The sequence below is a fragment of the Oreochromis niloticus genome, linkage group LG22, assembly GCF_001858045.2.
Source record: "Oreochromis niloticus isolate F11D_XX linkage group LG22, O_niloticus_UMD_NMBU, whole genome shotgun sequence".
Taxonomy (NCBI): domain Eukaryota; kingdom Metazoa; phylum Chordata; class Actinopteri; order Cichliformes; family Cichlidae; genus Oreochromis; species Oreochromis niloticus.
In genome coordinates, this window is record NC_031985.2 from 27,911,607 (window position 1) to 27,924,863 (window position 13,257).

The 13,257-nt window shown below is 41.9% G+C and overlaps 1 protein-coding gene and 1 long non-coding RNA gene across 2 annotated transcripts in view; one reads left to right on the forward strand and one right to left on the reverse strand.

The window, feature by feature from the left end:
• Nucleotides 1-13,257, reverse strand: part of fhod3a (formin homology 2 domain containing 3a) — a 62,167-nt gene that overhangs the window by 19,994 nt on the left and 28,916 nt on the right. The window contains 8 exon segments of the mRNA XM_025902355.1: nucleotides 2,734-2,887; nucleotides 2,890-2,968; nucleotides 4,287-4,430; nucleotides 4,687-4,781; nucleotides 4,896-5,007; nucleotides 6,233-6,327; nucleotides 7,296-7,401; nucleotides 8,163-8,230. Coding sequence (XP_025758140.1) covers nucleotides 2,734-2,887; nucleotides 2,890-2,968; nucleotides 4,287-4,430; nucleotides 4,687-4,781; nucleotides 4,896-5,007; nucleotides 6,233-6,327; nucleotides 7,296-7,401; nucleotides 8,163-8,230 — 853 coding nt within the window.
• On the forward strand, nucleotides 1,408-4,475 carry LOC112843525 (uncharacterized). The gene is made up of 3 exons (XR_003215935.1): nucleotides 1,408-2,555; nucleotides 2,753-2,987; nucleotides 4,341-4,475. It is a non-coding gene; the product is annotated as an uncharacterized LOC112843525 (long non-coding RNA).

Genomic DNA, 13,257 nt, shown 5'->3' on the forward strand with positions numbered 1-13,257 from the left:
TCTGGTGCCGCGTGTGCAATACAAAGCAAAAAAACATCTGATTCTTGTTATCTATAACTTGATGCATATAATTCAATTTCTGATTGGGAACACTTGATTACTCATGCAGCGTTCTCATAACAAATTTGGTACAGATTGAGTGTGAATCTTATGGAAATCTAGTTTTAACCACAAAGAGAGAAATCTAACAACTAATCTTTGCCTGTCTGTCAAGTTGGACAGACAGTGGAGAATATAGAGGTAAGGAAATGCAATGTTTCAGGAAAAAGCAAAGAGAGACTAGTGAGGAAGAGTTAAAAGCAAACAGTGATTGTGCTGTTTTAGAAAAGAGGGGAAAGGAAATGCTACTGGGAGTCCAAGTGGGGATTGCACATTAAAAAAAAAAATTGCAGTGCATCGAGGTCGTGGAGGAACTAAGAAAAGACGTGAAGGAACGAAAAGTGACAATAAGAGTCGAGAAACTCAAGGTGAGAAGCTGTGAGGTGAAAGAACTGAAAAGAAGGGAAGTGATGAATAACAAAAGCGATGCAAAGTGGCTCCAAGCTGGTGCCTACACACACACACAAAAAAAGCCAGAAGCAGAAGTGGAAACTGGCAAAGTAAAAAGCAGGACATCTGAAGAGAAGGAAAGCTTCTTGAATTCATTGGTGACTGTGCTTTGCTGCCCATCTGACCTGGGAGACGTTGGTTTGGGTGACTCTTCGCTCGGCTTCGGGGGCGACGGCTCCTCATCGAGATCGTACGAGAAGAGGTGGAAGGGCGAGTGGGGCAGGTAGGGCAGGCGGTTGGGGAGGGGCGCGAGCTGCCACGCAACGGCGGGCTCACCTCCTTGGTAGCTGGCACAGTGACGATAGACTTTTTTCTGGCCAGCAGTGTGGCCAGGAGGGAGGGCTGTCCTGGAGGACTGGGAGTGCAGGACACAGTGGGAGAAAGGGTTGGGGTAGAGGGGGAGGAAATGCTGGTGGTGGTTGTTGCTGGGGTCGGTTCACTCCAGTTCCTCTGCTCTGTCTCCTTTACAGACTCCTTTCTGGAGGTGATGGTGATGGACTGAAGGGTTGTTCTTTGAACGGTGGATGGAAGATGTCTAGCGGGGCTAGGAACAGAGGAATGGATCGAGAGGAATAAATGGGTAAAAGCAGAACTGAGCAGACCGGCAGGCAAATCTACAACAGACATGGGCCATCAGAGCAAACCAGCTGGACAGGCAGGGATTAAAGAGACATTCGAGACCTTTATGAAACCATTATTTCATTTCTATGTTACCACTACGTCCTAAAATACCTGGAGGTGGTCTCATTAGCCCCCTCCTGCTCATCCGAATCAGACTCAGTCACAGGAGTCTCCTCTTCCTCTTCCTCCTTCTCCTCCTCAATGCTATCCTCCTCACATTCCTCCACTCTATCGAGGTGGATGGGGGCCGGGGGGGTGGACGAATGAATACACAGACAGGTGGACGATTTGAGGTAAGGATAGGGGAGAGATGAAGTGATACATAAGCATGCAAATAGAAATCGCCACAGAAAAAAGAGTGTTGGAGCAAAGGGATGGAGAAGCTCAGGGGTCATGTGTGGAGAAGATGTTTAAGGCTGCACTAAAACTCACATTTAAGACACTCAAGGGAAACAACAAAGACACAGCAAGACAAAAGACAAGAGAAAACACACAAGAAATGAAAAGGGGAGAGATGGCAGATGAATGTTTCTGATTACACACTTCATGCCTCCAGTGAGGTGGTTTTACATGCGCATGAACACAGAACATGATAGAGGGAAAGGAATGCTGAGAGGAGAAACCGTCTGGGGGATCGCTGTCACCAAACTGCTGCGCTGTTGTATAGTGAAACCAGATGAGCCCTGTTGCAGTCAAATCCGTCTGCGCTGCCAGGTGTTGTTCCACAAGACCAGAGCCACGTGTGTGTGACGAATGGGATGGTCAATAAAACTTGTGTTTGTTTTTCTTGTGTGCGTGCATAATACGAAGCAGGATGCGGTCCCGGACGTAAACAGCTTTCACCCACTGATTCGAATCATTCAAAAAAAAAAATCATGGGAAAAATGTATCTTTTACAGTACAGCTGACCACGTTTGAACCTGTTTTTTCAGGATTTGCAGGTATGCTCAGGTGTGCACGATTTAGCTCTTTAACCCCATCATTTGTCTACTAATGCGACAAAAGCAGATTATATTTTATCCTTCATCTATTATTAGATTCAAATCTAAAGAGCAGAAGAGGACCAATAGATGACAGATTTGCCTTTAGTAAACAGTTAAAGTCCCATCCCGATCCCATTTTGTTGTGCTCTTACACACAGTGTTGAGAAAAGCCTGTGCTGGTTTAATACCGTGTTCGCCTGTATTAGAATTCCAAGCAAACCCCGAAGGCGTGCGCAGCTGCTGAAAACAATTATTTTTATTCCAGTGCAGCAGAAGTCTGCAGTAGTGTTTCTTTGCAGCAGGAAAACCCACGCTGTGAGTAGGGAGGACACATGGGTAGCTGTTACAGCGGGTCTGTGAGGAGCAGAGGCTCAGTGATGTTTGGACTTACATGGACTGAAGGTAACCTGACAGTGCTCTGGAGCAGAAAGCAGTAAAACAGTCAGAACCTCTCTGAAGAATGAGAACATATTTAACAACTATCGCTTTTTTGTTTGCTTTGTCACGACACCTTTTGAGTAACCCTGCACCAAGATTTTAATAAGTGATACGTAACTGTTTCATTTTCCACCACGCTCACCTCTCGCTCACGTCCTCAGATCTGATTCCATTGAAAGGTTGGAAGCCGGCTCTCTGTGGGGACGCGGGGCTGCAGGGCGAGGCGTGACCGGATCGTCCAAGAGAGGCCCTGCGGCTCCGCCTCCTCTCCAGGCCATGTCTTTTGTCCCCGCCCCGAGGCTGGCTCGCCTGCGTTCCCGGCGTACCATTGGTGGAGGCTGGCTGTCATCATCACCATCTTCATGCCGTAGGGTCGTCTGGGGAAAGACATGACAGGTTGTAAAGTGAGAGGTACTCAAAAAAATAAATAAAAGGTTTTAGGATTTAAATGAAGCAAAGTGGACATCTGTGGTCTGAAACACAATCTAAATCAAAAAATTGTAGCTTTTTTTGTAAATGAAGAATGCTGGATCCTTTGGTCTAATGAGTGGAACTTGTTATCAACACACATTTCCAAAGCTAACATGCTGTGAGAGAAATTATGGCTTCTTATAGTTCTTGTTCTTCACTTTCTGTTTTATTTATTTATTTATTTTTAGTTATCACCCGTGCCTTGTTTTTAGTTTTACTTCCCTTCCCTGCTTCCATGTCTAGACTGAGTGCAGCTGAGTCTTGTTACTGTTGTGTTTCCACTTCCCTGATTACCCTCGTGTATAAATAGCCCTGACATTCCCTTTACTCCTTGTCATAGCATCTGTTAACCTTCCATGTATACTACAGCCATCTCTAGGATTGTGTTCTTTGCTACTGAACTTACTCTTAGGACTTTAGCATAACACCAAAAATGTTTTTGTTTTTGTTTATTCATTCTGCCTCCATGTCTGCATTTAGGTCCACTGTTCAACGCTCTGATTTTCAAACAATAACTGTGAAGGCACCATTATTGCTGGAGGATGTATTTCACTAGCTGGGCCCACATCCTCATTTTAGGTTTGACAGCGTTTTAGTAGATAAAGGTGAATGCTTTGACATGAATTGAGCTGCGGTTTGGGGAAGGTCTCGAAGGGGACTGGCGATGGCTCCCGGGCCTGGCAGATCCCCATGCACTAAATAGAAATGAAGGAGTTAAAGAATTGAGAACAACGAGGGAGGGAGGGTGGGGTACGTAAACGAGAATGAACACCTTGCAGAACTGGGGGAACCTATATAGATGACAACCGGAAGGAGCGTGTTTGGAGGCGTGGTCCCACCCTGAAATTCCGATACATAATCTCCAAAGAAAGTTTTATGAGCAGCATATGCTCCCATCCAGATAACATATTTTTATACCTTTTTTTTTCACAAGACAATGTCATCCTAACCCTAAAAGAATGAGTGTTAAGAAAAATGCCACCAATTTAAATAGACAAAAACTGGACTTTGATATAAAGTTTTGCACTATTTTCAGCTATTATGTTTGGTTTAAATGACTTACAAACCATAACATTCTGTTTTTATTTGTATTTGTATTTTTATATTTTACATGGCACTCTGACCTTTATTTGGGCTATTAGGGCAGCATTTACAAGCTGAAAAGGGATCAGTAATAACGCATTTTCAACCACTTTTAATGTTTTGTTTGTGAGTGTCTCAGACCTCATATATATTAAGCTGCTCGACCAAGTCAAGATCGGTTCCTTTCCTCCCCAGGTGTCTTTGGGAAACTGTCTCCATGCCCTGCTCCTCCAGACCATCTACCATATCATAAAACGAATCCTGGTCGGGCAGTGCTGCAAGAGTCTGCAAAAAGAAAGGAGACGTCGTCAAGATGTAACCAAGGTTTAAAATGCTTTGCTCATTTAAACTCTAAACTCATTTAAACTTTAAAACTTCGCAGTACAGTTTATATCTCATTGCAAAATGATAAAACACAAAGTCAATCAATCAACTGATCACTTACTGGAGAAAACCAAGATGCGTTTTCCATAAAACTGAAAATGTTCTACATCCACACAAGAAAGTACTCAGCAAAGCCATAAACTATAGCTTTGCATACCTTATTGATGAGGGTCATTGCATAGACGAGAAGCTCCGTATCCACTCCATCCTTCTCATGCAAGATCTCCATAGCATTGGACCATGGCTTGCTGCCTAGAAGTCAGTTGATTAAATTCCATTACTTCAAAAATATTATCATGCAGACAAACTACAGTATCTTTCTACTTTAAGCCCTCAGCACATGGTGGCATGTTAAGTTTTTAGTACCTCTCTTCATGTCCACAGAGGTGATGGCTTGGATCAGCAGTGGCGCGTTGGACTCTGAGTACTCCACAAACACCAGCAACAGCTTCAAAGCTGTTTTCACCACCAGACGGAACTAGGGTGGAAATATAAAGAAACTTGCATAAAGTATGGACAACTGTGTTCCTATTGCTCTCTTCATCCACTCTAGACATTTAGAATTCCCATGTTTAGCATTAGTGGCAACCAAGACATACGAGCAGATGCTGTTTCATTATTTGTGTGTGTTGTGCTTGTAATAATCATGCTGCGGGGACATAATCTGTTTATACAGTTATACTGTGAGCCTCTGTTTTAGGGATGCTGGTCTGGGGAAACTTCATAATGTAAATTAAATTTTACAAGATTTGGTTTAAATTTTAGGCAACGCGACATTTTGGTTAATTTTATTGTAACGGACATCATCAGGCAACTAGGAATTATGGTTTTGGTTTGGGTTAGGAAGGAATTTCATGAACTTGTTAACAAAGACGGGTGCAGATGCTGCAGAACCGTAGTTGTTCTCCTTATACTGCTTACATGATCCAGACCATGGACTCTCGCATACCCATCTATAATAAAAATACAGCACTACCAAAAAATCTCAAGGAAGTAAATACTGATCAACATACTGTGCTCACAACAGCATATTCCCCACAAATCACCTTTAGTACTGGGGCGCAATTTATCCCACCTAAGATGGTCTGATAGTCTGCCTCCTGTTCTGTAATAGGACCTGGGAGCAATGTCTTGTTGGCGAGCAACTGCCTTTACTCATGGTGGGAACATCATCCTGTGGGCCCATAGCCTGCAGGAGGAGCAACAGGGGTCTAGTGCATGGTTCTGGGGAAATAATCGCAGGCTAAATTCCACTAGAACTGCCCTGGATGAGAGGGAGCGTGCAGGGTGGCTACGCCTACAGCCCTGTGGTTCACTGCTATGAACTATAAGATCACTTCAAGTCGAAGAAGGGGCTTTGAATGCTTTTACCCCAGCGTTCGAGATGGAAGGCGCCTCCTCTGGAGATTTTATTGCTATATGCTCTCACGCTGGCAACAACAGTGAAACCTAGGGGGTGGTAGTGTAGGGAAAACAGTCCCAGCATGAGTGTCTTGGTGCCTACTGCACGAGGACACCACAAAACCAACAAAAGCCGCCACCCACAGCTGGAAACACACAACACAATCATTAGGGTATGTGTTTGTGTGTGTTTCTTTGGATAAACGCTAAAAATAATGTTCTGCAAACAATGGCTGGTTAACCAATGGCAGGGTGGTGTGTGTGTTCTCTGAGTTTTTTAGGATGTACGCTTGACTTGATACCTTCGAGCCAACGAGCGTGTAGAGCCACTGGATTGTCTCAGGATGGCCAATGACGCCATTCATCCCGTCCACGTAGAGCATGATCTGCCCGAGAGCTGAGAAAGAAAGGAAAAGTCAGAAAAGTATACGGAAAGATGACTCAGAACTTGTTGTAAAATAAAATAAAATAAGATGAAATAAATAAAAAGAACCAAAAGGAATTAAATAACAGTGATAATATCAGTTACAGTGACAGCAGCGATTCTGATTACGCTGAGAAAATCAATCAGTCGTGACAACGATGGCACCAACCATGACTAATACCTTCATAGAAAACCTCTGTCTGTGACAAACATGACTTAATTCCATTACATTGTTCTTTTTGTATTACCATCTTATAATAATATTCAGCAGAAATAATAATAGGGTTAAAAACTCTGTTTAAAGCACTTGAAATGCAGTTTTTCTGCTTTTGTTTTTAATTTTTACAATTTTATTTTTCATGCATATCTTCTAAGTAACATGTCCAAATCAGTCCTGACATGCCGTCATGACCACATGTGCCTAGACTAGCTGAGAAACACAAAGGAAAAGCTGATGCTGAATGCAGGCTATTTCAGTGGGACTCTGGAAAGCCCACATCTCGACAGGGTAAGGAAAGAGCCTCTGTCTCCGTTTGCCTCAAGACAATTCATAGAATATAATTATTGTCTTCACTTGGATGCTTCTGTCCACACGCCGGCAAAGATGTAGAGCCATAAAGAGTGAGTGTTTGCTTTAAAAAGTCACTGAGCCACAGAGGCACACGACTACAGCACAGTAAATTTCTCAGAGGTCAGTCCTTTCACTGAGAACTACGAGCGAATTTTATTTTTATGTGCAGGCAATAGAATCATTAGATATCATTTGATCTTGTTTATTAATTGTTATAAAGGATTTAAAAACATGTCTGACCCTTGATGTGACTCCCATTTCACAGTGTCGCACCAGAGAAAGATAGAATGAGCTCCCTGATCTAAGCATGTAGTATATTATTGTTATTATTCTTAGCATATATCATTATGCAGCATGGGAGAGACCATACCTCTTAATATGTAGTTCTGGTAGTTTTGGTCAGCTTCTGCTCCCACCTTGATGAGACACGTCAGACCTTCAGCCATCACAAACTCATGGACCAGGTCTTTGTCATCCTGAAGGAAAATGAGGACAAATAGAGGAAGCACAGGATAACCAGAACCGAGCTTCTAATTTCATGGATGCAGTTAATGCATTTTCCTGTGTTGCCACTTGATGTCAGTGATGTGGAGGTTTAAGATTTAAGTTGACACAACACAGATTTTCAAACCTCCCCTGGGATCAGACCAGCTGGTATACACACTCACACTTGTCAGCAGACATGGTTTTTTACAGTTTTCTGCTTTTTATGTGTCATTTCTTACAGAAACAAAAACGTCTTCATGTGCACTGTTAAAGCTCCAGGTTCAGCATGGAGCTTGCATGGAGAGGGGTTTTTTTGGGGGGGGGGGTTGCAAAAAGGGCCACTTTTAATAGCTTGAATGCTGCACTTTTTTTGAACAATCTGGAAGTTTGCACAGTGCTGCTCTGTTTGCTGAAGCACTGTCTTTTTACATACGGAGTCCTTTTGCTGTGTCTGTGCTGCAGAGTAAAGCTCCTCTTTTTTTAAAGTGGCTAACTCTTCTCCACTTAAAATAAAAGATTCCCACACAAATTTCAATGCAAACACACACGCACACGCACACATGCACACACAAAGACAGAGAGAGAAACGCCACGTTGATGGAGATCCTGTCATCACCGAAGCACACAGTGGCCACAATAACCGACTGTATTCTGCAACAATGTACTCACGGTAATTGCATTGAAATATGTGTGTGTGTGTGTGTGTGTGTGTGTGTGTGTGTGAGAGAGAGAGAGAGAGAGAGTGTGTTACCTGAAAAATTTGCTTTAGAGAGAAGAGTGCTCTTCTCAAGTCACGTCCATTGGAGTTATATAGTCTTTCTGCAGGGGGACAGACAGAAAAAGACACATAGATGGTTATTTGAGGTGAAGTGAACAAACATGGGAACGTATGCATAACCATAACGAATAAAACGTCTCCACCTTAAAGCTCGCGCACTCGTTTTTGTTGCCTTTTATGTTTGCCTGCGCATCTTTCATCTCTCGCCAGTCTTCATACTTCTCATTCCGATGAGTCGATCAATAAAACTCGTTAGCAAAACGAGCCTCAGCTGTGCAAAAAAGCTACGCAACAGCATCCGAGATGTGAGAGGAGAGGTGCGATTCGATGGAACCAATCACCCCACGCGGCTGTAATCACCTGAGGCAGGCACTTCATCAAACACTTTCACCGTGTCCTCACTCGCGGAGCAACACGTGCATGATCTGTCTTTTCCCTCTCTCTGACTCTCTCTCTCACACACACACACACACACACACACACACACACACACACACACACACACACACACACACAGTTGCAGTGGTGATTAGGGCTGTATTGGAATGTTAATGAGCTGCTGGCCTGGCTTCATCGCTGAGGTATTCAGGTCACGACACGGAAACCACTCAGAACTAAAGGCTCGTATATCATGATGCTGATATTATTGTTATTTCTATCCATGAACACAAAGACGTTATCGCTGTACTTCTACAACAGGCCTTAAAATGACTGGCAACAGTCTATAATAACCATTGTTTACGGTCATATGATTATACAACATATTAGTTACTATATGACAGTTGATTAAGAACAAGTTTTATTACATCAATGATGGTTAGTAAAGATTACTAACTGTCTTCTAATTATTTCTTAAGAGTGAAAAAACTAAACTTTATTAACTATCGATTTACCATTCATCACAAAGGTTAACAAAGGACATGAAAATGCTTTATCAATGAGACTTTATGAATTGCTTAGTTTTTCGTCTCCTATAGAGCAGCTTCACATAACCTTTATCATAACCTTCCACATGTTACACTCACAGTTTCTGCCACATCATCAGATGTTTAATCAGATGTGAAATGTTTAATTTTGTTGAAAAGTGCCCTCTTTCAGTCTTGTGTACCAAAAAATAACACAAATTTGGGTAATTAAAACCTAAGATGAATGACAAAGACATGGCATGTTACATCTGTGTCATTATTTAACAAAAATTAAGCCAAAATGCAGAGACAGTGTGTGGAAAAACGTAGCACACTCTTACTGTTTCCATAGGAATTAAGAGGGTAAATAGCAGCCAGGTGCTGCTAATCAAATGAACTTAATTAACTGATCATCAGCAAGTGCGAGTACCTCTGTAAAAGCAGTATTTTGGCAGTTTGCTGGTTTGGAGCATTCAGATGTGTGTCAACACAATGCCAAGTAAGGACAACATCAGCAATGATCTTACAGAAACAATTGTTGCTGCCAATTAATCTGAGAAGGGTTAGAAAGTAATTTCCAAACTGTTTGAAGTCTAATAAGAAAAATTATTAAAAAAGTGTAAAAATATTCAAGACAGTTGTAAATCTTCCCAGGAATTGATATCCCAGGAAAACTCCCCCGAAGGTCAGACCATGCAGTTCTACACCTACGGCTCAGACTCTACAGGCTTCACTTAAAATACTAACATTTTTAAATGTAAAAATTCTTGACAGTACAATTAGAAGAAGACTGAAAAAGTATGACTTGTTTTTAAAGATTGCCAGGAGGAAGTCTCTTCTCTTTAAAAGAACATATGTGCACATTTGCAAAGGTGTATCTGAACAAACCACAAGACTTCTGGAGCAATGTCCTTTGAACAGATGTGAAAACGTTTGGTTATAATGAACAGCACCATGTTTGGAGTAAACCGAACGTGGCATATCATCACAAACATACCAGCTATCAAGTACTGTGGTGCAGGGGTGATGATTTGAGCTTGTTTTTTTTTACAGCCATAGGACCTGGACACCTCGCAGATACTGTGATTTCTAACCATCTGTCTAGCACTTAACATTTCGCTGACATTGGGTCATGCAACAAGACAATGAACCCAAGAAGAGCAGCAAATCTACAACAGACTGGTTGAACAAGACAAGCTCCAGAACAGCTTTATTACTAAACAGACGCATTTTTGCCTGTGGCCCTCATCGAAGGCTACAGGCTGAAACACATCGATCAAGTAATCTTCCTGGAGCTTCGACCACCTTAGACACTTGTTCTACTCCATACACCTTGGAATCAGGTGAAGTTTTGCCAGAAACCTCTGTTTTGTTTTGAAAAAGAGAAGAGTCAAGGTGATGCAGCGGTCCGGTCAAACGTCAGACCTAAACCTGATTAATTAGTAAACCTGATTGATTATGCGGTGGGACATCAAGAAAGTTGTCCATAAATGATGCCTGTAAACTTCAAAGAACTTTCTTTTTCATATAATTTGACATAGGAAGACAACAAAAACATTTGTTTTTACCAAATAAAGGGCCAAAGATGGGCAGTTAAATTCAAAACATGGCACCCTTAGTCCTGACTTATACTAAACTCCAGAAATTAGAATGTTTTAGATAATGTTACCATTTTTTATGTTCTAGATGTATCTGAAGTTGTAGTACTGTCTTTTTTATTACTTTTGCATTGACTGTATCATCACTGGATTACAGACCTGTATCAGTGAATGAAGAAGAGATGAAACTAACATTTACTTTCTGTGAACAATCACACTGTCATTGACAGCCTCTCTTTGGAAGGTCATGCATGATGATGAAATAAGCACCACGGAGGCCGGATGTCAGTGGGAATCTGTTGTAGTCATAGACTGGGCAAAGATAGATGTACCCACAGTGACTTCATCCGTTGATTAGTGAAATCTGGTTATGAAGCCTTGAGATGAGTATGTTTTTGCCCTGATAGGCATTAAAAAAGATGTTTTAAGAACTTTTATGATAACCTCACTTTTCAGACTTGGATGCATCATTTACACTTCTATGGCTGCAGTTCATCACAGAAAAATGTTTGTTTACCCTCTGTAGTGGAATAACAGTACAGACATATTAAAGTCTAATATTCCTTGTGATTCATTAATGATTTTCGGGGGGTGGGGGGGTTGGGGGGGTCTTTTCAGGACATTATGTGCTGGGATTGAGTTTTCATGGGTGCTTTATACTGTCTGTATGCTAAAGGGTTGAGAAAAAACAAATACTACTGGTGAAAACAATAAAGTTAAATATTTGGTCATAAAGATGCTTTGCTAAATGTTACTCTTGATTTTCCACCTCTTAAGACTACAGACTGCAGGAACAATTTTCCTAAGTGCTCCGTATTAAGCCCAACATCTGTTTATCTGGGTGTCCATACTGTCCCTTTGTGTGCATAAACAGTTGTGCATTCCACTGTGTGTCAGCGGGGGTTTGGAAACCTGTGCGTGTGTGTTTCGTGTGTTGATGACAAATCCTCCAATTCCCTTCTTTGGGGGGAGGCTGGGTAAAAGTGTATAGATGTAAGAGCAGGGACAGACAGGGTGCACGCCCCCTGATGTGGGACCGCACGTGGGCCAGCCTGGCTCCGGAGCCTTCCAGTCTGCCCTGCTGTCTGGAGCTCAGTGGTAACCGTTGCTAAGCTAGGCAAGGCTAACCCAAGGCCAGGGTCAGAATCATTATCATTCCTCACGCAGGCGAAGAATTACAGGCCTGTGTCTCTTTTCTGTGAGCTCAGCATTCATGAAATACTATATATCCGTGATAGTCTGCAGCAGAAATACTCAAGTCAAATCATCCAGCGATTAGTGCTAAGAGGCAGTCAGCATACAACAATAAAAGCATGCGAGAGAAGTGAGTACACATATAAAAGTCAATGTTTTTATACATTAGAAATCACATGCATGGGTCTGCTGTAAGTTCAGCCAGTTTAGGCTGATTTCCTGGTTCTCCCTTCTCTAGGTTTCCCTGGAAATCAAGTGGCCACTAGATGTAAAAATGTCTGGCTCTTGAGTGTCACGGTTCATTCAGACAGTCACATGTAATTTTTGTCATCAGGCCACTAGTGGGCCTGTTGGTGTAACCTTTACCAAATGTCTGCCATGCATCAGGAGCATGTCAGCAGCACTGATAGGTCTGACTTGTCTTGAACTATTCTGGTGTTTAACAAAAATGAACGTTGGCCGTTCCAAATCAAGCAAGAGCATAGATACATGGACGGTGTCTGAGTGTGGGTCTGACACATTACTATATTAAAAAATCAAACTTTTATGCTGCTCAGTCATTTAGAAACAGGGAATACAGGTTTTACAATATGAGCTGACTTTATGTTAAATGACTATCCTGATCCTAAAGTTAGCTAATGCATAAAGGTAAAGTACAGGAAACCAGAATGTCAGTGACGTAGTAGCTCTTCCAGCTCATGACTCAAATCAAATTCACAGTTTACATTAATGTGTGAAGTACAGAAAAAACTGGTTGGCTGCACTGGACAAACTAATGAGAATTAAACTCTAGAAGGCTCGAACAGTCATCCGGGACAAATCGTTTCATTAAAATCTGATCTGCTGCCAGAGAAGATTTGAGTTAGAATGGATAATTTAGCTAATACGTTTCCCTTCCTTAAGAATGGCTTCTTGACAGCCACCCTTCTAATGAGACCATTTCTGATGAGGTGAACAGTGGATGGAAGAACTAAAGGTCTTTGCTGTATTTTTACTGTTCATCTCTGTACTTTGTTTCTTTCAGGTCACAATTTCTTTGTTTTCCAGTTGTAAGATGGTAAACATACGGTGGCCCTGAGAGGTCAAACAGACTGCAACTTAAGAAGCAGTAAGAAAAATGCTGCAAAAGCACACAAAACACAACAGAAATAGGAAAAAAGAAACACACACTAACCAAGCATGTTTTGGTTCCTGCAACTGGTCCGTTGGGTTATTGTCTCCCCAGAAACACTTCCCTTGTGCTTTTGGAAATCTGTTTTTTCCTATTTCTGTTTTCCTTTTTCCTATTTCCATTTTCCTTTTTCCTATTTCCATTGTGTTTTGTGTGCTTTTGCAGCGTTTTTCTTATTGCTGGTGTTTTCTTAAATTGCA